Source organism: Zonotrichia albicollis, chromosome 2, assembly GCF_047830755.1.
Source record: "Zonotrichia albicollis isolate bZonAlb1 chromosome 2, bZonAlb1.hap1, whole genome shotgun sequence".
Taxonomy (NCBI): domain Eukaryota; kingdom Metazoa; phylum Chordata; class Aves; order Passeriformes; family Passerellidae; genus Zonotrichia; species Zonotrichia albicollis.
The window spans coordinates 4,891,849-4,917,975 of record NC_133820.1 but is presented as its reverse complement, the minus strand read 5'-3'; the positions used below and the strand labels follow the sequence as shown (position 1 = coordinate 4,917,975).

Here is a 26,127-nt window from a genome sequence, read left to right as displayed (position 1 = left end):
ATTTGGTCTCTACTCCCACCTTCTCCCTGAGAGCCTGAATAACACAGTTGTGCTGAGTAAGTGTTCACATGGCTGTGCTCTTAAGATCCATGAGATGATCCATGCTTTTTAAATGACAGACTTCTCAGAGTTCAATTAGCCCAATTTGGACCACAGGCTCACAAGGAGCAGGGTATGTACCACTGAGAGGTTTGGAGTCAGAGAAAAGACTGGCCAAAAAAAAAAGAAATAAATAATGTGGCCAGTATTGCTGTTAGTTCCCAAAAAACACATATTTTAAGAGGTTTGTTGCTTTTCTTCTTTTTTTTTTTTTATATTTCCAAGAAGGGCTAGACCTGAAAAATCCTGTCACATTGTCTTTGTTTCTGCTTTCCCAGACCCATCAGAAAGTCCATTGCCACCAGAAGATGGAAACTACAATTCATTTTGGTGCTGTCCTTGCTGCACAAGCTGCTACCAAACCATTTATTTATTCTGAATGGTAATTCTGCCCCCATAAAGCAGCTGAAAAGATGTCTCTTGCCTCAGAGCTCGAGTTGCAGCCAATTGTGTACATTTGTGGAAGGGACAAAGCAAGGCCAGGGAGGTGACACTTACAGAGTAAAAGGTGCCAGGGGCACAGAAGCCAAGCAGTATTAACCCAGGTGAACTCTTGCTATAAAATTGTTTCTGTTCAATTTTCAAATGAGCCCACAGCATCCAATTCAGCTTCATTGCATGGTTAATTCAGGTTCCCTTAGCTGGGAGCCAGGCAGAGTGGGAGAGCTCTGAACATCTGAGGACATTTTCTGTGCCACACGTTTCATGCTCTCTCTTAGTCATTCATTGAGGTACAGGAAGAACAGGCAGTGGGCCATTTTGGGATCAGCCTCTTTCTAGAAATGGCAAACAAAACTCTGGGAGGACTTGCCTGACTGCATGACTTCTCAGAGAGATGGCTGTCATGTTCTAAAAATGCCAGGTTGCCACCTAACTGGTTGTGGCTCGAACAACATGATGGCTTTGGTGCACCTTGTGCCCCCATGGACAACCTGGCAATGAGAGTGACTGAATGTGGGCTGTGGCAAACAATTTTACTCAAGAATATACCATACACAGAGAATATAGTACACTGATACTTCATGCAGAGCAGATGGGCAGGGTCAGCACCCAGGTTCACTCCCTGGGGCTGCATTACACAGGGTGAAACAACGTAAGAGTTCTGATCAGCTGAGTGAGGTGATCAATGCTCATGCAGCATTTTTGTGTTGCCACTTGATGTCCAAAGCACCCCAGCGTGTTACCTTTCCCTTTGCTTGAATTTAGTGCTCATCTGCAGGCAGCTGTTTTCCTTTTCCAGACTCTCCTGGTTGCTTCACAAACACCAGTGTTTTCTCTCACTCCCCTAAACTGTTCTTTCTGTATTTTGACCATGACTTTTTTTTTTTTTCCCATTAATCTGAATAAGTTTAATCATGAAATCAAGTGTAATTGAGATGCTCAAGCAGGAAATCAGTTAAGCTTAGCTGCAAGGGCAGCTTTTCAATTGATTTTCTTGCAAGTGAGGCTGAGCTTTTCACAGAAGTGTGTGGATCTCAGATGTTCCCAGCAATACTTGGGATGCTATCCACACTCTGCCTTTCAAAGATCTGTGAAGCAGTACAAACTAGGCTTCTGCTCTTCAAAAACATTTTGAAATGTGTTCTCTGCATGCTGCACATGCTTCAGTGTTGAACTTTTAGACTTATAACTCTCTTGAAATCCTCTAAAGCCCCTTGTTGTTGGGAGCTCTGTAACTCCAGGCTCATTGATATGATGAGGGAAGTTGAGACACAGGAATGTTTCATCTACAATGCAGCATCTTCTCTTAATTAAGAAGTGTCTCTCATCAGGATGACAGTCTGTCCATGGAGACCTCTTGATTACAGAGTTCTGCTACAGCAACTTTCCTTTCACAGCTATTCACAAGAACCAGCCTGGGTTGCATTTTACTGAAACTGGGGAGAGAGATTTTTCATGCAGGCACATTACTGGCCTGAACAGAAGGCAGCCTCAGATCTCTCTTCTGAGGAGTGAAGACCAAAAAATTTATATGTATAAATATGTATTTCTATTTAAAGAGGAAAAAAAAAGAAGGAAAAAAAATCCAAACACAGACAGACTGGTCCTTAAGAAGGGCACAGCAGTGGGCAGTGTATCTTTACACCTTTTATACACTTTACACAAGGTAAAGCTTTTAACTTTTTGTGCTGCTGCTTTACCTGATCTCCACCCTACTGGATGTTAAAACTCCTTGCCAATACTTTAATTCCAAGGTGAGCAGGCCTGAGGCCTGTAGAAACACACACTGTGGTTTTGCCAGGAAGCAAAGAACTTTCAAAGACTAAATTAATTAATGATTTAGAAGGCTCTTGACTGTGAAATGCAACCAGTTGGAGCCCTGCCTCTCCCTACCCTGGAGTACCTATTCAGAGACAAGTGCACTGAGTGATTTGTTGCTCCAAGAGAAGATCTGATAACTGGGACATGAAAATCACTCCCACCTGCTCTGGAGAGGCTGATGGAAACAACATGACATGTAAGCAGAAAGGATTTCTGTCACATAGCAGGGACTAAATGAAAACACTACACCTGCTGTAATAGGTGGTCCTGTGCCATTTGAGGCAATTTTTTCAGACTCCTTTCTCTAATTCAGAAATGGCCCTGAATCACAAACCTGTACCTACAGCCAAGTGCTTATGGATATGTGTACAAGTTGTAACCAGGAATTGCAGTGGGAGCTGCAGGGCACCTCTCCTTGGCTGGCACAGACACTTTCCCACCCAAAGTGATTTCCTGCAGAGCTCTGAGCTGGGTGACCTCTCAGTGTTTCTGCTGTCAGGTCTTCCTCACCCTCATTAGTCTTTAATGTATGGACACCTTTCCTGCTCCATGTTGGCTTGGAGACTTCTGCAGAGGGGGAGCATTGAGGGAAGGACAGAGGAGTGATAAAGAAGCCCAAAGAAACACTGAGCACTTTCACAGGTGGTAAAATAGAGAATGAGTGACAATTTTCAGAGCCAAGGGATGGCTGTGCCTTGCAGAGGGAAATACAGCGCAGAGCTGGGAGCTGCTGCTCCTGCACCTGACTGCTGATAACACCTATCAGACATGATCTAAACATGTAAATGCTGTTTAGGTTACACCTACAAACGATGTGAGTCTTAATCCATTATTTACAACACTGAGACAGAATCCAAATGAAGTTGATTGTGACACAAAAATAATCAGTCCAGAGTACTGCACACCTTAGGACAAAGAGACCACAAGAATAGAATATATTTTTACTAAGAAGATTAAAGTTTTCTGAATAAAAAAAACGTTTTACATCTGCAAGAGCAGGGGAGATTTTATCCTTGTCTGAAGGAGTGTGGCTCCACAGGGCACCTGCATGGATTTTTTATATAAAAATACTGGGCAGAATGGTTTTTTGTATGTTATCCTGTGAATGGTATGAGATTTATAAAGGGTCTGCTGCTCCACTGGAAAATATTTGGTTTATTGCCCAGTAATCAAAAAAAATGGGTTGAAAACTACTCATGTAAACTGCTCATATCTTAGCAAAACTTGAGCAAATTATTTGCCTGCAGGATAATAAAAAGGCAGATTGGTGGGAGCTTTTCCTGCTTTTATTCTCCATGGTGACAACTCAAAGCCAACAACTTCGATGCTGTGTGCATGGCATATGTATAATGCCTGGTAATTGGGGATGTGGATGTCTCCCAAAAAGCTATAAAAGTGTTACATTTTCATTATAGAGTATTGTTACATCCTTCTCCCCCTCATATTGAAAAAGTTCATTACAGGGGAGGACAATCTAAGTAAAATGACAGCAGCAAAGAAAGCCACTCACTCTCTGTGTAATGGCTGGGAAATGGCTGTGGTAGGCAGCAACTGTGGCAGGAAAAAAGCCCAGGCATTTGTAAACAGCAAGAGAACTGTACCCCTGGGCCAGGGCTCAAGCTTCCCTGGACTGAATTTTGCTTTTAAGCCAAGCCTGTCAACTTCTAGTTCACACTTCTAACTCACCTGCAAGTAACAGCACCCTGGAACTCCATTTGCTTTCTGAGTCATTAAATGCTGCTCCTTTTTGCCACTGCTCTCACCAAGGACAATGAAACCTGAATGCATTTGCTCCTGCTCTTTACACTCCACACCTCTGACTGCAGCTGCCCTGGGGATGGAAACAATACGGACCCGTTTTGAAATTATGTTCAGCTTTCATCTTTAAAATGTTTCCAGTAACACCACTGCTTAGGCTTGAGAGAATATCTGGAGGGCTTGGGGTTTTGTTGTGGGCATTGTGTAATTTTTGTTTTTATAGGGGGTAAAAGTGCCTTTTTACAAAATGCCACTCATTCTACATCCAAACATCTCCATTGGAACCCCTAGGCACCACACTGAAGGCTGACTGGAAAGAGCCAAAGGAAAGCAGAGGGGTCAGAGAGGCACTACAAGCATGACAAAAAATGACAGGCAAAAGGGAGAGGAGGTGATGGCCTGCCCTGGCAAGGCCCCTGTGCAGGCAGGGGTGAATGTCAGAAAGAATTATAAAGGTCACAAGAGAATTCATATGGGAATCATGGCAGGTTCCTTCCTTTGGCATTAGCTAACTTTATTCTTTAGATTTCTGCTCTTTCTAATGCTGGTAAATCCAGCTGGCATTTCTGAGATCACATCAAAATGATTGCTGTTCCTTCACATTATGCAGTAGATACCTTCTCTGATCTTCCAGGAAATGAGAAAGGAACTTCATGAGTCCCAGGTGACATGAGGGTGGTTACAGCATCACAGCTGTTGTAGAAAGCATGTACAGCCAGCACAGCCTGATGCAGATGCTACACCACAGAGGTTTCTGGAATTATAGAGGCAAATCTGCAGCACCTGGTAGATGCCAAAGGCATCTTTGCTCCTGGATTCTATTTGCTCCAGTAAAAAATGGGCTAAAGCCCCTTTAGCTTTTATTACCACGTGCCAAACCCTGTAACTGGTGACCAAGAACAGATCCTCATGCACATCTTGTGTGAAAGCTACCTGGAGAAACAGCTCCCTGCAATTTCTCAACAATCTCCACATCATTAAAACTATTTTCAGAATAGCCCAGGCATGACAAACACTGTGGTGCTGCATTTATGTACCTGGAACAGTTTGTGGCAAGGTTTGACTGCTGCAGTATTTTGTGATTGCTCCTTCTCAGGGATCTCTCCCAGCAGCTGTCCTTTATCTCTCAGAGATGCAGCTCTGGGGTGCTGATGGCCCCCCCAACCCAGCTCCAGTAACAAAGGTGGGGATGTCACAGCTCCCGTCCCCTGAACCACGTGCCAGCACAAAGACCTGAGCAATTCTGGCTGCCTCTTTCAGCTCATAAATGTTGAGGGTTTCTCAAAAATTTAAAGTGTTCAGAGTGCTAATTTTGTTAATTTTCCATTTCACTGGTAATGGAGTGTTCTGAGGATCTTCACACTGAAGCCACCCATTGGAACTTTTACAATGTACTTTGAAGGAATAAAGGGATTGATGAAAAGTCATTACCATTGATATTTATTTTCCCATTCCTTTTTTTTCCTCCAGTAGCCAAGACCACTTTTTTTTGACAGTACAGCCAAATCTACTGCTAAAGCTTGATCCTGCTTTTGCTCTAGGGGCTCTCTAAAATTTTTACAGGATCCTCTCTCATTATCTGTTTTCTTAGCAAATCACTGTTGTGATGCTGTTATTTCAAGACCACAAAACTCTCCATGTCCTTGACATAACCCAGACATCCATATCCAGTAAGAAAAGGATTTTAATTTTATGCCAGCAATAAAAATTCATCACTGGAAAACTTATAACTTAAGACCCCATATTAACCAGGCTCATTATTTCCCAGCACCAGCATTCTGCAGGTGTTCTGAAAGATGGCATAGACACAAACCATTACTCCTCTCCTGAAAAATGAGCTGTCTGTCAGTCTCTGGCCCCCTGCTCCCCTGCTGCAGGAGTCACAGGTCATTAGGGTTGTGTAGCTGTGCAGACAGTCACCCCTCACTTCTTGATTTGGTCCATTTGCTGCTGCTGCTGCAGACATATTTCTAATGGGAAAAATAAAGGTGGCCTGAGGACAGACATGATCAGTAACTGAAAATTCCTGCAGATTTGTACAGAGAGATAGGGAATCCAAAATTGTAGAGCAAGGTTATTGCTGCTCAGATGTGACTTCAGGAAATTAAGACCTCCTTTTTTTTTTTCTTCAGCTGAATCTTTTATCATCTGGTTCAAACTCACAGAATCACTAGTCATAAAATCTTCAGTACTTTTCCAGGTACTTCGATTCAAGAGATGCTTCCAAATTCTCACAAACAGTTGTCTGTACAATTAAAACAGTTTTCTTAAAAGAATTGGCTTGCAACTACTATTGGCTTGCAACTATTTATAAGCTAGATACACAAATGGCAACTTCTTACACACAGTGTACAGATGCCCTAAAGTACCAGCACTGAACAAACAAAACTGACTCAAACAAATGAAGATCTGTATTTTTAATACACACAGCTCATTCCTGAGGGCTTGATCAAATAAACTACAGTGACTGAGATAAGGGACAGAACATAACTGAAATGAAGAGATTGTAATGCTCAGGCTTTCAGTATGAGCTTAAAATATAGAGGTATTCAGAGACTGTAAAACCACTGGTTTGACCCCTTTTTGGGATAGTCAGATGCATTTTCAAATTTCTGTCAACTGTTTCCTGAGTCTAATGGAAACGATAGCAGGGCTAAGCTGCCTTGAAATTCATGGCACAGGGGTTGCCAAGATTGAAACTTTAAATCTTTAAATCTTGAAAGGCTACCTCTGCACAAACAATTCTGCAATTCCACAACTGTATGTTCCTGCTGGCTATTCCCTCTCTGGCCACGAAGACCCAGGACAGAGATTTCCAAAACTACAGCCATCACTAGAGGAGTGTTAGAGAAGAACATCATCCTTTCATCAACTCACCTTCTCACATGAAAACTGGCATCAAATCAATGGAGATTATTTCTGGGGAGAAACATCAAATCTATGGAGATTATTCTTCCTCTCCCCTGACAACTCCTGGTGGATAAACTATCTGGCAAAGGAGTAACACAGAAATTAATCTATCATTTTTATGGAGAACTGCAGTGATGTTAATATACCTTGTGTTCCAAACAGTACTGCCAGTATGAGCATCTGAGGCCAGACAGTTTCCCAAGTTCCCAGAGGAGCAACAAAGATGTCATTTCAGAGGGTGATAATGTCCATAACACAATAGGGCATTATGTTGTTTCTAGGTGTAATAGGGATCAAGATACTGGACCTTAAAATGTTCTCATCATCTTCCCTCACATGGTGATTTTAGCAGCTAAATAAATGACTGTATAATACTCTATGAAAACCAGAATGTCAGGCTTCCACATGGTGTGAAGCACTCACTTCTAAATAAAGCTATTCCTGAGACAACAGCCACTAAAACCACATCCCAACCAAAGTGAATGGAATGGTTTTAAGTGAAAAGGGTGACTTTCAAAGCTTGTAGCCATCCACAGCGCTTGTTCTTTTCCCACTGTTGTTACTGCTCTCTTCAGTAGTAGCTTCTTCTGGGAAACTATTCCCAGAAAGGAGTGATACCAGTGGCACAGGATGAAGGTCTGCAGCTGCCCTCTCACTGAGACTGTCCCCTTTTTGCTTCCTTGGAACAAAAAGGCCACTCACTAGAGTGGCAGAAGTGTCTGGTGGTGCTGGAAGCAGAGCACTAGGAAGGCCAGAGCACTGCTTTTAAAACAGTGGAGCAGGTGCTCCAGCTTGAAGCTCTACAGGCTCACAGCTGAGCTGCAAGGAAATGCAACAGCATCAAAACAAAACACAGTTGGGGGGGCAGGGGGGAAACAAATCATGCTCTCATCACAATAAAAGCTACTTTGACCCACTTTCAGAACAATACATCAATCTCACCTGCAACTCTCATCACACAACGAACAGAACTAAATATATTGAACAAACCAGCTCATAATTGTCTCTTTCCCCATTCAGCCCTTATCAAGGTAACATCTCATCAGTCATTTTCTTACAGTGTCTGAAAGGATGTGGATTTTCTTTCGTGATTTAGGGCCTGATCAGCTGGAGGCAGTCTGCAGTTGTAAGAACAAGGCCTCCTCCCAGCACAGGGGTGATACAGAAAAGGCTTTAGGTATGGAGACAATTTTGATCCAAACAGAGAACCGAGGAGACAGAGAGAGCAAGAGGCCTCCCTCTGCACATGGGACAGGGCAAGAGGCACCAAGGCAGCCTCACTTGTAGTTCAGGGCTGCAGGGAGGGCTGCAGAGGCAGTAGGGACGTGGCTGCCATCCAGAGCAGAATGGAGGGCACTGGAAAACAGGGTGCCAAAGAGAGCCCCAGCTTCATTTTCCTAGCAGACTCCCAAAGCCTCTGAGAGCGAGTGCTGTCCATGGGAGTCTGTCCCTTACAAAAGCCTCAGCTCCCCTGGATGGAACAAAAAGTTGAAACAGTCCATGGCTGATGGCTGCAAAGGTTCACAGAGGCATGTCTTGCTTGTTGCTCTGCATCTTCTCCACTGCAGTCACCTCATGATATCCAGCCCATCAACATGACAGGTCCACAACAACTTCAAACCACAAGGGACATCCTTGTTGGGAAATCATTCTGAGAGGAAAGAGAGAAGATTAAATGTCAACAGGAAATCTCCCATTGGTACAGACAAAGGGACAGACAAAGCTTTGACAGAGACAAAACTAAACAGCAACAGCTTTGCCCACTCACAATCCAGTCCTCTCTCCCACAGTCAAGTTACTCTAATGATAAGGTTTCCCTCATGGTGCAGATTTCCCCAGCTGGGTTAGATGGGAAGATCCCCTTCCCCAGCAACTATGACCTTATCAGTCCTCAGCAGCTTGGGCTGTGGCAGGATGTTTTGCACTTGCTGGCATCATGGGTGAGGAATGCCTTTGCATGAATGGCCCCCAGGGGACCCCATGGGCCCATGCACCCATGGGAGTCTGTGATCTCACCCCTTTCAGAAAGATCTCCTTACATCATCCCCTGCTAGCAGCCCTGTCCCAGTGCAGAAGAACAAGATCCCGTCAACCCTTCCTTAACAAGGATCAAGGCCAAAGCAAAGCCCTGTAATTTCTGCAGGGTCTGGGTAACTTCCCTACCACAGTCCTCCTGAACTCTAGATAAACTCCCTCCACCTTGGATTACCAGGCCAGATATCCCTTACCTCCTCAGTCCCAGGCACACCTGGCTTTCCCCTCCATCATGGGCTCCTGTGTAGGAGCCATTACCCTTTCCAGCTTCTTATCCCCCCATTTCCTTCCCCCCTTTCTACAGGGAGTGACACTCAGGTGTCACAGACATCTTTAATGAAAAATCCTTTCCTTAGGATTTTTCCTCCTGAGAAGCTGAGAGGCCTCAGGAACAAAATGTAAACAATGGTTATCTGCTGCTGTGGAATGCAACAGGTGCATCTGGGATTGGTCTCATGTTGGTTGCTTCTAATTAATGGATAATCACAGTCCAGCTGGCTCAGACAGAGAGTGCGAGACACAAGCCTTTGTTATCATTCCTTCTTATTCTGTTATTAGCTAGCCTTCTGATGAAATTCTTTCTTCTATTCTTTTAGCATAGTTTTAATGTAATATATATCACAAAATAATAAATCAAGCCTTCTGAAACATGGAGTCAAATCCTCGTCTCTTCCCTCAACCTGAGACCCCTGTGAACCCGGTCACACCCAGACTCCAGGTGTTACCCTCCTATAAAACCCCCTTCCCCATCAACTCTGGTTGGTAACCCCTGCCTGGTGGCTCTCCGCTCAGCCTATTTGGACCAGGACCACCAGACATGGCCTCACTGTTTTCTTGGGGTCCTTTTTCCTCTTCTTGTCAGAGGCATTGAGGTAGGCCTGTTCCCTGGCCCTGTAGGAAGGGCCTCGGCTCAGCTCCCTCTCACTGTAGGGAGGCAGGCTGTCCTCCTCCTCCTCGTCCTGCTCGGGGGACGACGACTGCGGCGGCGGCGGCTGCGACTTCTCGCCTTTGTAGGTGGAGGGTGGCGACCAGGCGTAGTAGGTGCTGCCTCCCCTCTGGCTGGGCTGCGAGCTCAGCTTCGAGGGGGTGGCACAGTGGTCACCGCTCTCGTCGTAGCTCCGCGATTTCCTGTCCAGGACGCTGCTGAGGTAGGAGTGATCGTATTTCTGGCTCCCTCCGGGCGTGCGGCTCACCAGCCGGGGAAGGTGCTTCTCCTCGTGGGCGCGCCGGCGGGGCGGGCTGTAGGACCAGCCCCGCTCCGAGTCCGTCAGCGGCTCGCGGCTGGCCCTGCAGCGCTTGCTGTAGTATTCCTCCATGGAGCTGTCCTGGCGGGGCAGGGCCCCGCCGCGCCCGCCGTGCGACTCGGAGCGCTCAAAGCGCCGCAGCTCCTGGCTGTCCGCCCGCCGCGGCCGCTGCGGCTGCTGCCCGTAGGACTCGGCAAAGGCCGCCAGCTCGTCCATGGACACGGCCGGCACGCCCACCGAGAAGCTCTTACGGGACAGCATCTCCGACTTGGATCTCTGCTGGCTGCAACAGGGAGGAGGTAGAGTTAGATCCAGCTGCACTCTTCCCCCCAGCTGCCTGCACAGACAATGGAGGGAAACACGCCCTCCTGGGGGCATGAATCATCTGAGCTGTTTTCATCATCTTCCATAGGAAGAGAATCTATCACATCCTTGAAACCTCGGGTTCTCTCTGCTGAGTGTAAAGGCAGCTTAGTGCACATAGCTCAGGTTCTTCGTGTCTAATGTTACCTGAGGTTATCCCCAGGGTGCACCTGCCCTGTCCTCCAATATGCAGGGCTGGACCTGCTTCTCCTTCATCCCAGAGCTTGTAGGTGTATATCCTGCTGGAAAAACCCAAGAGCCCAGCCATAGAAGCTCACAGCAGGGCAGTTTTGAAGCAGGTTTAAAGACAGTGAGCTGGTACAATAACCCAGTACCAAAGGAAGAAAATCCCTGCCATTGCTTTTGGAATACTGGGCTGCTTGAGGGAAGGTTGGGCTATCTCTCTTTAGGCACCAGAGTGCGAGTCCTTCAGCCTGGAGCACTGGTCTAGCTGCACCAAAGCAGAAGGGTGTGACTCCTATATAATAAAGCACACCAGCATTGGGAAGTGCTGCATGCATCAAGTACAAAGCTCAAGAGAGAGATTTGCACTTTCCCACCATGGGAAGAGTGGCATAGCTCCCTATTGAGCTCACTTTTTACATCCCACTGGGACTGGGGCTGGTACCTAGCTTTACCCAGCTAGGGAATCTTCAGCAGGCTCATTGTTCCTTAATGGATATGGCTTTGCAATACTCAGAAGGGGCAGAAATAAGAATAAATATCTACTTCAGGAAGAAAAAAGTATTATGACTCTTAATATCAGCAGGAATAGATGATTTTTACAGATCTGCTTGCCAGTGCACAAATGCAGCTCTTGTTACATGTTAGAGTTGCAATCAGCTTCATTCTGACCTCATCTAATAACCCATCCAGATTTCCTATTTCTCTCTAGCCCCTCTCTCCCACTAAGCAGAGCAAAGGCAGCAGGAAACAGGGGAGAGCTACCAGTCCATCTGTCCCTTCTGCTTTCTTCAGCCCTTTGCCAGACAGAGCAGCCCCCTGCGTGGTGTCCCTCACCTGTGCCAGTAGCTGTCCCGCTCGTCCCTGTAGTCAGACACAGCCTGGGAGCGGGAGGTGCTGCCCACCATTCCCGCCCAGTACTCGGCGTCACCGTCCGCGTCCCCCGCGGGGGGCAGGGGCTTCCTGCGTGCCTGCCGGTAGGGCTGGCGGAAGTTCAGGTCCTCCTCGTGCAGGGAGCTCAGCTCAGACACGGTGTTGTTATCTGCAGGGGAGAAATGAGATGGGCACTGCCTGATGGCAGCCAGGCAGGGATTCTGAGGGTATCACAAACAGCGGGAGATGCCTGCTTTCCACATAACTGACCTCACCCTCTGGGAAGAGCTTTCCACCTGTGAGCTCCCTGTCCTTGCAAGGTGGTCACCCAGCTTGGTAGGACACCACTACAGCACACAAGTTGTGCCCCCTCCCCTTTTCCTGGCTGCCTCTGGATTTGGCCTGACTTGCCCAGCTAAAACAAAAGCAACCCCCTCAAAAAAAGATTAAGGAAAAAGTAAAAGTCTGTCTGAATCACTGTCAGTCTCTACCCCATCAAGCACACTGACATCTGTAGGCCTGACATACCAATCTGCAGAGGTCTTTTTATAGTAAATCTTGTGGGTGGAGAAGACAGTGTGCTCAGCAATGACTGTTTTAGAAGTATATATAATTTGTTCGTTATGCCTAATCTGTACAGAGCTTTGATGTAGTGTCATTCCTTAAAGCCCTTCCCTTCAATGATTTGCAGGATCCCACACGTCTGTTTCAAGTGAGCCTCTAGCAGTGCCTAACATGGGTTAGCTCTGTGTGCTGCCCACAGGAACCGAGCCCCCAGCCTGCATTGCACACAGCAGCCACAGGACAAGGAGCAGCACTGCAAGCCCTTCCCACACTCCTTGTTCCATTCTGCACCTCTGCCTCCTAATGTGGAAAGATCCTCCCTTGGGTTTGTATTCTGACACACATTAAGTGCAGCCTCGGCCTTTATTTAAGGAAATAAAGCTTGCCAGAGGCTATGGGAAGTTGCACAGAGAAGCTCAGTTCTCAGTTTGCACCATGTCCCTATTCACCCCCCTGCACCTTCTGCAGGGCAACAGCCACTCCAAACGAGCTTCCTGCTTCCTTCAAACCACACTGTGGTCACTGAGCCCACAAAAGACACTTTCAATAAAATCATCCCTCTCCTATTTTGCTATGCTGGGAATATACAGACACCACACTCTCAAGAAATTGTGAAAACAATATCCCAGCTATTATCACACCACAGGCTGTAGAAGGTATGAGTAGGATTTGGCTTTTCAGATGCCGATGATCCCAAAGTTTAATTATACAAGTGGACAATTTTAATGAGCTTTTCAGTATCCCTCATTTTGCTGTAAGAATGATTAGGTAAGCACCAGACTTTTAAAATCAGAACATACCTGTAGATACCTACAACCTAGACTTTATCTGTCCCAACTAGCTTATCCTGGATATCATATCCTAGGGGCTGACTCTGAGACAAACCAAGTGAACTTTTAAGTATGAATTTTCCAGTCTTCCTTAGGTCAGTGGGGAAAAAAAATCAAACCATGCTTGTTTCTCACATCGTTCTCGCATCCTCCTGGCCGGGTCAAACTGAGCCAATTCCTTCTCCACATAGTACAGCACCTTCATGGAGTCCCTGTCCTTGTCAGCCTGGATCCTGTACCCTTTGCGCACTGCTAGGGAGACAAAAAGAAAATATTAGAGGAAAACCCATGTAAGAACAAGGAGCCCTTCCCACAACACTGTTAATTCTATAGCTGAGCTCACGTCTGCAGGCAGGTAGGCTGCGTCAAAACACACTGAGTCAGCCGCTGCTTCACAAGAAATTCGTCTACAGTGTGGGATGTGAAGTTGTAAGAACTTGCATCATTTTAGAAGTTTGCAGGAACAGCAAAAACAGTTTGGAAATGCCCAGTTTGTACAACCCAGCGCATCCAGTGATGGACACTGAGCATGGTGGGACATCCTCACAGCACCTCACCCTCCCTCCTTTGAGACAGGCTCGCTCTGGAGTTGGTCTGCTTTGCCCAGCTAAAACAAAAGCAACCCCCTCATTGCCACAGAGTGATTCCAACTTTTAACTCCCACAGATGATGGCAGCGAGAAAAGCAAAATTCTATTCTCCTTCCTCAGCACTAGTGAAAGGATTCGTCATGGTATGGGAGAAGCAGTCTCAGAAGATCAGGCTTCCTCTAAGCTCTGAGTCTGCAGGAGAAGCAGGTGGCTGAGCATTTGGGAGCTGTCACTGTGCAAGACCACTCCACCCTCCCACCCCCAAGAATTCTCCTCACACAGGTTGAAGAGCATGTGGCAGAAGCTCCAGAGAATATAGAAGGAAACACCAAGTCCCACAAAGCACACCACAGTGCTTTGAGATTTATACTGACTCCAGGGATGAGGCCAGCCAGGTCACTGGTAGCTGTGAAACTGTCTGCTCTGGGATTTGTTACAAGCTTTACTTTACAGAAAGGTATATATCTTAGACATGCATGAAATGCTTGACTTCTGGGAAGTCTGGACAGCTTTTTGACTTGTCCATATACCTGTGTGTAAATAAGAAGGCCCTGTACACCTGGAGCCAAAGCAGATTTAACTCTGGCAGGTTAGCTCCATGCACACTTTACCTACTAATAATAGCTATCAACAGCCTGACTACCTTAAGGCAAGTGTATGATCAGCAAGCAGAGAACTCCACCTTTCCACTCTTTCTTTGAAGAAAATAAGGTTTTTACAGCAGATTATTTAAGAAAGGTGCCAGCCAGGAGCTATTTCAGGATCGACAGAAATTCAGGTCTAGGTACAAGAGAGGACTACAACCCTCAAATTCAGCCTTATTAGAGAACCATCTTAAGGACAATTCACTGAGCACTACAAAATGGAACCTGCCTGCCTTGCATGGGGTTAACATGTTCCCTTGTGGGAATACTGCAGTGTTGCATGAATGCTCCTGCTGGGGAACAACTTAAACACTTGCACAGTGGTTCTGAGCCAACCTGTTCCTTCTGTTTTATCCCTCAGCACTGCAACACATTGAGCTATTACCATATGGGTTGGGTAGTACGTCGCATAGTATGTGCTGTGTGGGCTGAGCAAGGACTTGGCAGGGGTATTCTTAGGCACCTCCTGCCCTAAACTGCTGTGCATGTGTCTCTGTGCACTAGGAAATAACCATGCTGTGCTTCAGGAATGGCTGTGCCATGGGCAGACTTCAGAAGCAAAGTGCTTCACTGTGGGTTTGACTGTGTAAGATAAGTGATTACATCTTGAGATATTACCTTGTGTGTCTGCACTTGGGAATGGTATAGGATGTAAAAATATAGCAGAGGTCTATCAGGGTCCTTCTTTTAATGTGCCTCCAGACAACTGAGCTGACAGCAGTGTGTGCTTTATTATCCCAGTGAGTGAGTGAGTGAGTGCACAGTGCTGGAAATGCAGACAGTGGTTTACAGAACACAAGGAATCCTGCCTCTGCCTCCCAAAGTGGAAGCACAGCAGGCCTCCTCAAGTGAGGCTGCACTGCTGGCCTCAGAAGTGACAGCTCTGGCTGTACTGCATGAGCAGCAAGGGCAGTTCTCCACCTCACCATCATGGCTGGCACCTCACTTCTGTCTGGTACCGTGCCAGGAAAGGCCTCTCTCTATTCTTTCCTCTAATGTGTGGGCTAGGAGCTCAGCTAAGCTGCCACCTCATTTACACACAGCCAGCAAACCACTCTGACCTGCTCATAACCTCTGGGGAACTTGAACGGGCAGCTCCCAGACTCTGTCTCCCCAGAGCCACTGCTCACACTGAGGCTGTGCCAAACACTATTTGGGCAACCTCTACAGCTCCTGGAACTGATGGAGAATTAGACAGGCTTCATGCTAGCTTCATACTAAGCTTGCTACTGCAGCTGTGTATCAAAAAGCAAATTTCTTGGTTAATTCTGCAAGCATCTAGAAATCAATTTTGGATTTAAATCTCCGAAGATGACTGTGAACAGCTCATAAAAAGTATTTTCCACTACAGAGGAAGCGGTTTTGTCTCTATGTTTGTTTATCAAATATTTCTCATAATGATACTAAATGTACAACTTATTAAATCTCTTCATTATTCCTTCAGCTGAGAACCAAAGATATTGTTTCTTCCTCACACTCTTCATCTGTACACTGCCATAATCCTTTAATCAGGTCTGAAGCATTTTAAGCTCATTTTAATTATAAAGAAATAAAGATGCAGAGATGTTGACCACATGTCCAGAACCACTTGCTGAAGTGAAAGGGAAAGGAACATTCTTCCCATATTTTCTTCTCTTGAACAGTTAATAAATTTCTAATCTTTAATTTGTATTTAAGTGGACACTATTTTTACTCTTCTGTGGGTGGAACCAACTCAGCCAAAACTGTAAGCTGTCTCCCTCCCCAGAAAGGGCAGCACTACTATTTTTTTTTCAGACAAGTCTGTTTAGGAAGTAAATGATGTCTCATCCTTATACCCTTTTCATGTTAAAGACCTAGGACCAAAAGCTTCCATGTGTGCAGAGTTTAAAGGATCTATGCAAGAGCCTTTAGGTAACCACTGCACTTAAAACAGAGCATAAATTTTAACTTATGTGGTGTCAACACTTCTAAATGAGAGAGCTAAATATTTTGGGAGTTTTTTTTTCTTCATTCAGCCCTAAGTTTAGAATAGAGTTCCTAAGCTTAATCTGAGCTTTGCCACATGGCGTTTATGTAACCCCAGAAAATTTTCTAAATATCCTCAGGCCTGAGTTTTCCCATTAGATCCCCTCAGAGGGGTCATTTATAAGCATGGAATCTATCTAGGGCAAAATGTAAGTCAAAATTACAGAATCTTCCAATCTCTGTGCCCCAGCACTTCCGATCCCATTTTTTACATGGACTTGACAGAAAGGTGGAAGTCCCAAAGATACACAGCTTCAGATCAGACCTACATCAGCTGTGTGGAGGACACAGAGGCTTTTTATTCTCCTTCTGAGAAAGGCTTTTATTATAAACTCAACCATTACCTGTTTTGTTTAGCTTGCTGCCTGGCCAACAAGCAAATAAGTAGCTTGGAAAAGCCACACAATGTTTTCTCTTCTATAGCCTGTCATTAGGGGATATTCTGGCATTGTGGAGAACCTTAAAAGAACAGAGTACAGGCTATAGCTCTCCCTTAGCTTCATAGCTCAAGCACCTTGAACAACAGATCCACGATCCTGACTAAGGGTTTGTCCACATTATTGCAAAAAACATTAACTAATTTTTAAAAAAGCTTAAGAATCTCTGTTGTCTTGCTAGAAAGGTTAAAGCTCTGTGATATATATACTACTTCCTGTCAAGTCCTGAGGTGAGGGATTGAGTCCAGACACTTGATTTGGCTGCATCATCTATTAAATGCATCCTTCTGTGTAAGGAACATAGGATCCTAAGAACCATTCCATTTGGCTACCAAACATATCCACTGTTTTTTATTCTGAACTTGTGCTCTGCTAGCAGAGACAAGACGGGGAGCTGTGATCTGACTTGACTCTTAAAAAATCCCTGGAGTTCCCAGAACCAACACCACACTCTATGTGCAGTGACATTTTTCACAGGAGAAAAAAAATTAAAGCACTGGGGTGTCATTCATCATTTTCTGACAAAGGTTTTTGAATTGGATACATTCTACGTTGGATCAGTGATTGATTTATTTCCTATTTCAAAATAGGAAATTTCTCCATTCCAGAGCTCTGTTTTGATTTCAGTGACCAAAAAAAAGTATGATTGTAGAAAGAAAATACTTTTTGTAATTCCAGAAAGATTCATATACTGACTGGGGCAGCAGAAGCACGCATAGGGTTGTTCCAGAAGCTTAATTAATTATGCTACCTAATCTTGTCTTTTCAGATGTGTTTTATCAACACACTATTGTGAGTTAATTTAACAACTGATACTTAGTGTGGTGCTTTGAAATCAGCCATGTAGCTGGGTCAGTGATGACTCTACATTGGTGAGAGTCATTTCTGCTGCAGAATGTTTGAATTTAGACAGCCACTCTGATCCTGAAATGCATGTGGCTGAATAGCTGCCCTCTTTTCTCTTTGATGGCAGCTTCCTTTGCAGCAGCAGAAATGACCCTCCCCGAGACAAGAGGCATCAGACTGAGATTCTAGGTCTGCTACTGCTCCACCACTCCTTTCTAGTCAGAAGCCTTTCATCACTCACATTTCACAAAGGCGAAGGCTGAACAAAAAAAGTGACCTACTGACTCCTGTGAAGTAGAGGACAGGGTCCAGCCCCAAAAGATCTTGGGCAGAAATACCAAGGGAATGGGTGACTTTGCCCAAAATGCCACAGGGACAGTGAAACATGCTGCAGCAAAAACTGCTGCCAGAGTCCAGACAGTGCCCTACAGAGGGCTGGAAGGACAGTTTACAAAGAGAAAGCAGCTTGCAAGGCATTAGCTCTAAGGGGAAAATGCCTACTGCCTCTGCTCTCCTGAAATCACCTTCATCCTTTTGTCCCCTGCAAGCAAACATCTGCAGCAGTAATGAGAGGGATCCTGTACACAAACTTGGCTTCCCATTCCCTGCTGACCTAATTAAGCACCCACAAACTGACTCTGTGTTGATGGCCCTAGAAAAGTTAGAGCACTTGGCCCTAATGCAAATGTCATTGTCAGAAACAGGAATAAAATGCAGTTTCCCTGTGTTTCTTCTCTTCACACCACTCAATCAGTAACAACCATCCCTCCCCTTCCCAGCCCTGCTCCCAGTAAGAGGACTGAATGTTGTGCCTGGTACTGCAAATTACCATTTTGGCTTCCTGCACTGGCCTCACTTGGGGCTAAGGGAGGGGGGTGTGACTTGTCCATCAGCACAGCAGGAGATGGGACACCAGCCACAGGAACACTGGGGATGTAGTATGGACCTGGCATGGCAGAGACTGCAGGAGGGTACCCAGCTTTTGCTGCTTTGCCTGCCACATACACTGAAAAAAAAAAAGAACAAGAATCAGCATCACACACCAGCCCCTCCAGACCCACTGGACACATGGACAAAACCTGCACCACCAACCCCACGGGAGACAATCAGAAAAATGAATTAACAAGGACCAACCCGAATTTCTCTAAGCCTCAAAGGGTACTGAGGGGAGTCTAAAATATATGCTGCATATAATAATAGTGCATATAGTAATAATGGCACCAAGAGATGCCCAGCATTACCGCTGCCATGATTTAGTGGCAGTTCAGCTTTAAAAATAACTGATGACTCAAGCAGCAGGATGAGGCTCATGGAATCTGACAGATCTGACTGAGCCTGACCAGGAACCTTGCTGGGTTGCAAGGATTTTGCACTGCTGTAGAGGACAGCTGATTTGCATTGCCAGGAAGAAACCTCCCAGGATGCTCTTAGCTCTGACCCGCAACATTCACTGACACAACAACAACTTTGGAATGGGAGCACGACACTTTTGAAAAGCAGGCACAGCTGCCAAGGCAGGGAGGGCTTGGGGAATAACATTTGTAATTAACTTTGAGCATTCAACCATTGAGTAATAGGTCAGATGCTTCACTCCCTAAGAACCAGTTCTTTAGCCAAGCAAAGTGCTCAGGGCAAAGGAAACAGTATTAGCAGATTCTCCTCCTGTTCTGCCAGGGAGCAGAAGTAGCAGGGCAGATTTGCAGCAGGGTCACTCACGTGCCCGGGGACAGCAGCAGGACTCAGGACAGCAGGGGCAGCGGACGTAACAGCAGCAGCTGTGTGGGCAGCACTGGCACCAGCAGATCCCCACCAGGAGGAAGAACAGGAACACCCCCAGGATCACCAGGCCCACAAAGACCCACTCTGGAAAACAAGGGGAGAAAGGGAGATACTTACAGGACTGCACTTGGCTGTGGAAGAGAACGTCAGCAACATCCTCCCAGTGGAGAGCATGGGGACAAAACACACAGGTGAATAACAGAAATGGACTTGTTCTCTGTGGGTCTAGGACTGGGTCAACTCCTCCTCTTGTGTCAGAGCAGAAATGGCACATGACAGTATGAAATGAGCTACCAAAATGTGGTCCCTTTCCAGCAGCACAGAGGCAGGAGCCCTGGCTCCCCGGCCAGAAACCCTTCGCCCCACAGCAGACCTGCGCCAATGCCGCAGGACGTGCTCCATTAGTACTTGGCCCTCATCAAAGACTCATTCTTCTTGGCCATGTTCATGCCCTGCTTATGTGTTTGTTCCCTAGCCACATTCTGGTTTTAATGGGACAAACCATGGTGAAAAGCAGGCTATAAATAGCCCAGCAAACGAGCCAGGCCTGCCCCTTCGCAGTGAGGCCTACGCGCGCAATTATTCTTTTGAATGCGCCGAGCGAGCATCCTATTCAGGCGCCACTGCCAGCCAGGAAATCTAACAACCACTTTTTTCTTCCCCCATTGAAGCCTCAGATGATGTGTGCCAGGCCCCAAAAGGGAGCAGCTGAAAAACCCTACAAGTGAAAGCACGCCAGAGCTGGTCCACAAAAACCAGGATGGGGCTTAAAGGGGAAGCGAAGGGAAAAATGGTTTCTCAAACTTTGCTGCTGGAAAATGTGGTGGGAGCAGGGCTCAGCCTGTGCCAGGGCAGCACCTACTGCCACACAGGAGTTCCACAGACCAAAGGAATGATCAGTGAGCACATGTGGATCAAGAAATTACAAGACTCTGAATATACATAAGGCCTGGAGTTGGTTTTAAGTCAGAGAAATGCACCAGCCTATCTCAAAGCAAGAGACAGGAGATAGCAAGAGATTCTCCCCACTGCTGGTGGGGAAAAGACTTCAGGTGTACCCAGGTGGTTATTCAGCCACCTAGGAAACATGGTAAAAAGCAAATAAAGACATGGTGGGGCTGCAGAGGGAAAGGATGTATCCCCACTTCAGATTAAAAAAAGCAGCAGACCATTATTTCCAAGCAGAAGTCCAGCATTCACTAGAGTCTCCTGGTATGGTATTATTTGAGATTAAGAAGTATTGACACAAGGATTGCAATGTGCATGAGGGAAAAACAGTGCACCCCTCACCTGTGTTGCTAAGCTAAAAAGTCAAGTAAAAATGTTTCACTTTGACCATTCAAAATATAATTTTTCCTAGTTCTTAATACAATACAAAAATAAGAAGTGTCATTTTTGATCCATCCACAGCATTCTGTTTGAACAAAAGTATGATTCTTTACTTTGCTGAAGTTTTCCTTAACTCTTTTACAAACAATTCCCCTTTTTAAAAAATGCCATTTTGAAATCTAGAATTTAAAATTTCCTTTGAAAAATGTCAGTCAAAGATCTGGCATCTACAAATCAACACTTCAGAAGTGTGAAGTGAAATTTTTTTAGTCCTTTACTTCTTTTTTGGCTGACACACATGAATTTCATTTAAATTTGCATTTAATTTTGGTTCCTGTGGAATAACATGTTGGGGTTGAACTTACTATATGCTGAGAAAAATTCAGCTAACAAGTAAGTAAAGGGCAGAAGGGAAGCATTCATGAATGGGAAAGCAAGAGCTGAGAGATTACTGACCCAGTCCCTCAAGTTCTGCTTCTAGCAGCTGTTTTGCTTAATATTTTCATAAATTACCTTGACATAGAAAATAACAATGTGCTAAAATATCATGACAGTAAGCAGTAGGGATGCACTAAAGGCTGGGACATGTTATACAAAGGGCCAGTTGTCCTTGGGTCTAAAATAGGAAATATGAAAAGCAGTATTATCCTGAATTTCAAAGTATGCAGTGTCACAGGTTCAAAGATAAGAACAATTTCTGTTCTGAACAGGACTTCACTGGTTGAGAAAAACTGAACAAGAGAAATGATCCAGTATATATAGCATTACTGTCACCACTCATGCAATACAGCCACAAAAAATGGCAAATGTAATCCTAGGCCAAATAAGGGAAGAATTTCCAGCAGTATTAAGAAAATATCTGTGCCATCACACAATGCCTCCTCTGCACTTAACTTCATCTGGAGTTACTGATGTTATACAGCTCTGGTCCTCTTTGCAGCAGAAAAGATGAATTTAGGCCAAAGCCAATGGAGAGCTGGGATTTATTTGAGGGATGAAGGGACTGGAGCCTGCCTGGCAGCAGGGGAGCTGAAGCCTGCTGAGTTACTCTATTAAACAGAAGGCTGAGGGAAGATGTAGCTCCTGCCTGTAAATATGGTAGGAGGATAAATGCAGCAGGAAAAGCAGGTATTATAGTTAAAGATCTTACATAAATGGACAGAAATAGATGAGCAGTGATGTAGAGATAAGCTAAAAGAAGCCTATCAAAGAAAGTGGGCCAATGGGAAAGAGAAAGGCCAAACCTTAGGCCACTCCTAAGCTTGCTGATCTTACAGAAAGATGAAATTACATGGTGCTAGGGAGAGAATGGCAAGATAGAGAGCCAGACTATCCTTTCCAGTCCTGTACTTCCTAATCTGTGCCAATCTAAGCAACATCTTAGTGGCTTTTTCTTTGTTCTGCTCTCATCTTGTTTTCTGCAACCACCATGGACACAGAGAAAGAGTTGAAATGGTACTGCTTGACACAAGTGGCCAGCCACAGCTATCCAGTGAAACTCAGATGTCAGATCTCCAAAGCTATTAGTGAACAGTTCACAGCCACTCCATAAAGGACAAAAGCCTGGTAGAGGAAAAAACAGACAGCAAGTCCATTAGAAGTGTATCTGTGGTCTTCCTGAAAGCATCCTAGGAGTACAAAAGGGGGTCAGATTAGTGTGTACATTGCACATTGCAGGATACTCACTCAGCATATAAAGTGGATGTTTGAAATCAGTGTCCCAGTCACAGGGACCTGTGAGTCAGGATTTTACTTCACAGGAAGTTAGACCATTTCCTTTTCTGATGAGGTTAACAAAACAGCAAAAAGAGCCTGCTGGCTCTTCCTTTAAAACAAAACAAAACTGGGATTTAACCAGTTCCCAATACAACTGTGTAATGCCGAGATTCAAATGACTACCAAGCCGACATGCTCTGTGTCCCACTGTTTGGAAACTACTGGTTTGTGTTCACAGAAGTATCTGCTTTTCTTTACTCAGGCAACACCAACAGCTGAAATGTGGTCTGCTGCTGCATCTTACACTTTCTTGTTGTCTACCCATGCAGTGAGGGCGCCAGAAAGATATCTGGCCTACACAACATAATTTTATACCCATTCAATAAAATTCTAAATAATGGGGGGAAAAGTGTTAGGCAATAGAGAATCAACTGTTATCTATCTGTGCTGAAAAGACCAATCCCTCTCCTGCCATGCAGGAATTCTAGGGAGCTTTGGTTTACACTGGAGGTGGGTGAGTGTCTGCCTTCTCTCTGTTTGCATCTCTGGGACAGGCTCTAAAATAGCTTCACACGTTTATGTGGAGTTGCATTTTTGCACAAACGTGTGAAAGAAACGCTCCTCGGGCACCACCAGGGAATGATCAGATGACTCGAAGGCTAAATATTCTCACAGCTTTTCCCCTTCAAGAACAATCTGTTGCACAGCCTCTGTCTCCAGTGCAAGCAGTGCCAGAACTGGTGGCTCTCGCTAGTTTTGGCTAGCAAGGGATTTATCACGGGCACGGAGTTCTCGCGTCGGGCCCAGCCACCTGGTGCCACCAAGAACATGGCCTGGCCGTGCAGCATGAGAGGGGCTGTGCCACTGATGGGTGCTAGCCAATGCTCCATTCCCAGCACCTGCTGTGCTGCCATCTGTGCTGATGCTGGAGCAGAGCACAGGCCAGCTCTGGGGAGCTGTGACTGCACAGCTGACACACAGAGCCACCATGCAGGGCTGAGGGGTCTCCCAGGCTGAAGCACACTTTCCTCTCTGCTAGCAGAGGGAGAGCAGAGAGCTTGAGAGAAAACATCCCCAGAACAGCTCTGGCATTTCTGCTCTCACACTGATGCATGCTGGCATGACATCACCCATCTCTGTATGTGGCTCCCAGCATCAGCTCCCTGGGATCCAAACCCAGCACTTTCCCAGTAACTGAAAGGCTTTTCTCTTTAAATCCCCAGGTAAAACACGCACACAAGTGAAACATACACCACATAAAGATGCTGCGGAAGGATAAACAGACAAGATGACAGAGGAATGGATGATTAAGGGTGAAATGACTGAATACCTGGCATAATCTCCACAGCAAAACTGGGCAAGAGATCAGCAAGCAGCCCTGTCCTGCCTAGAAAAGACAGAAGGAGGAGAAGAAGGAGAGAGGTTACTGCAAGAAAAACACACTCCCCAGCCCCTGCCTTAGCCTCCAGCTCCCTTCCTCATCAGCCCACTTGCACTCTGTGTTATGTGAATTCCTATCAACCACAGATGTCATCCTGCTCGGTGCCTCTGCACTTCTGCCATTTCTGTGTCCTTGCATTTTATCAGCAGAGCTGGGGGGAAAGAATCTGGAACAGAGCTTCTCCAATCTAGGCACAAAATGACAAGAAAAAGGAGTCCCTTTAGCATGGTTACACATGGTAACATCTTCCTGGAGTTATGCTCTACACATGCAAAAGCTCCTGGAAATGCACAACAGCCCTTAAACAAAAGGACACAGTTTATTTTTGAAACATACTGATGTAGTTTCTACAGATATGAAACATCGTTAACTTAACCCAAGGCTATTGATAAATCAGCCACGTGCTTCCAAAACCCATGGATGCTGCTCTCCATGTGGGGCTCTGTGAGTGCACTGACAACTCCAGGAAAGGAGCCTTGGAGGAATGCTGTGCATATCTGCTAATTATTTGGAGATGCACGAGAATTATTTGGTGAGACTGTGTGACAAAGCCAATACCCAATGGAAACAAACCAGCCAGGGAAGGATTCGTGTAGAAATTTTAGGATTACTTTGCAAAAGAGAAAGGAAACAAACAAACAAAAAAAACAAACAAACAAAAAAAAGGCAAGTCAGCTTCAAATTTATAATTTACAACCAAATACAAACAAACAAACTCCAAGCCCAAAGGCAGCTTGGTGCCTGTTTGTTTTGGCACAGAATGCCTGGGATATTTCCAGTAGACAGCAAACATCCTGCACAGTGCTCAGCTGTAATTTACTCACACCTGTGCATTGGCAGAACAGCCCAAAGTGCAGCTGTGCTGTGAACTCTCCCATAGAGCCCCAGGATCATGCTGGGATTTTAGAAGACATGCATATGGTAGGAGAGCTGCACTCTGAAGGGAGACACACATTGTGGGCATTACAAAGGAGCAGCTAAGGGTAAGCCAATGCAAAAGTGGTATAAAGCTACCTTTAACCTCCCCACATGCCCTCCAGGTCCTGCACTAGCAGCACTCAGACACAGTGATGAACTGGATCCCAAGCTCCTCGGCCTCTAGTCTGTCCTTGAAGGTTTTTACAATCAAATTCCCACCAGCCGCTTTTTCTCAGTGCTTCAGCAGGGGCTCTGTAGAGATCAAAAATCCACAAGGAAGCCTGCTGGAGCCATAATGAGTGTACCATGACTACAGGCAGTGCTTTGCAACTCATCAGAGCTCACTAGTACTCACAGGAACGCCCGTCCTGATGAAGTGGTCCAGAATCCTTAGCAAAAGGTAGCATGGTGATGCTTCACATAACTGCTCCCCATCTACCTCTTTGAGGGAGGGCTCCTGCCACCAGTCTGCTGCAACATTTTCATCTACATTTACAGAGAGTTTCATGACATTCTTTGCAGTCCATTTCCTGGAAGGATCAAGTGTCCAAGCCGCTCACAACTAGCTTGTTATGTTCCACGTGCATATTAATTATATTCCTTATTTTGAAAAAATATGCAATTCTTTTGCAGGCCTTTTGTGCATATGTGAACAGCACCCACATGAACCACGTGCATGCAGAATACGGACAGACATGAGCATGTAGCTCACCTCCCATGTGTTATTTCCTCTGCACAAGCTCACATGCAGCCCTAGTGTGAGAGCAGATGCCACTGGACAGATTGCTGGAAGTACACAGCTAATTTAGGGTGTCTATTTGTGGTAAAAAAAGCCAGGAAATTACACCTTTAAACAGCAGAAACTCCTTCCCAAATGGTCATTAATAAACGGGTGCCTGCTTCATTTTCAACCTACCTGGAGAGCCTCAAACTCTGATAGTGCTGGGTACCTACTATGTCCAAAAGGAATCACATGCCCCACAGGGGAAAAGCATCACTTAATACAACAGTGCCTGAGAACTTGGTTAACAAACAAACACAACCAAAGCAGCTCCTGTGCGCTACCCACAAGCAGCACAGAGGCTGCTTGTGCAGCCTCACTTGGCTTGTCAGAGATCTGCCTGAGGAATTTGCATCCCTGCCTTGCCAAGGGGACTCACAAAGCCCTGGGGGCCCCAGAGCCCCCAGCAGGGATGCACAAAGCCTGGGAGGAGCCGAGGCAGCAGCAAATCCCACCACAGCTCAGCCTGAACTCTGCCTGCCTCGCCCAGCCCGGCTGAGCACAATGCCCACCCCTGGAC

The 26,127-nt window shown here is 45.7% G+C and overlaps 1 protein-coding gene across 6 annotated transcripts in view; it reads right to left on the bottom strand.

Annotated features, from left to right (window-relative positions):
- Positions 1 to 297: 297 nt before the first annotated feature.
- Positions 298 to 26,127, bottom strand: part of ILDR2 (immunoglobulin like domain containing receptor 2) — a 44,310-nt gene continuing 18,480 nt past the window's right edge. For 2 of the 6 annotated variants that reach the window (XM_074532017.1, XM_074532010.1), the window contains exons 4-10: positions 23,798 to 23,854; positions 19,360 to 19,506; positions 18,473 to 18,649; positions 13,256 to 13,369; positions 11,691 to 11,895; positions 9,891 to 10,590; positions 298 to 8,680 (exon numbers count right to left, since the gene is read on the bottom strand). In XM_074532017.1, the coding sequence (XP_074388118.1) occupies positions 8,645 to 8,680; positions 9,891 to 10,590; positions 11,691 to 11,895; positions 13,256 to 13,369; positions 18,473 to 18,649; positions 19,360 to 19,506; positions 23,798 to 23,854 (1,436 nt within the window). In that variant the 3' untranslated portion in view covers positions 298 to 8,644. Of the gene's footprint in view, positions 8,681 to 9,890; positions 10,591 to 11,690; positions 11,896 to 13,255; positions 13,373 to 18,472; positions 18,650 to 19,359; positions 19,507 to 23,797; positions 23,855 to 26,127 lie in introns of all 6 variants that reach the window. The other 4 variants (XM_074532013.1, XM_074532003.1, XM_074532022.1 and 1 more) reach the window with 3 other exon arrangements.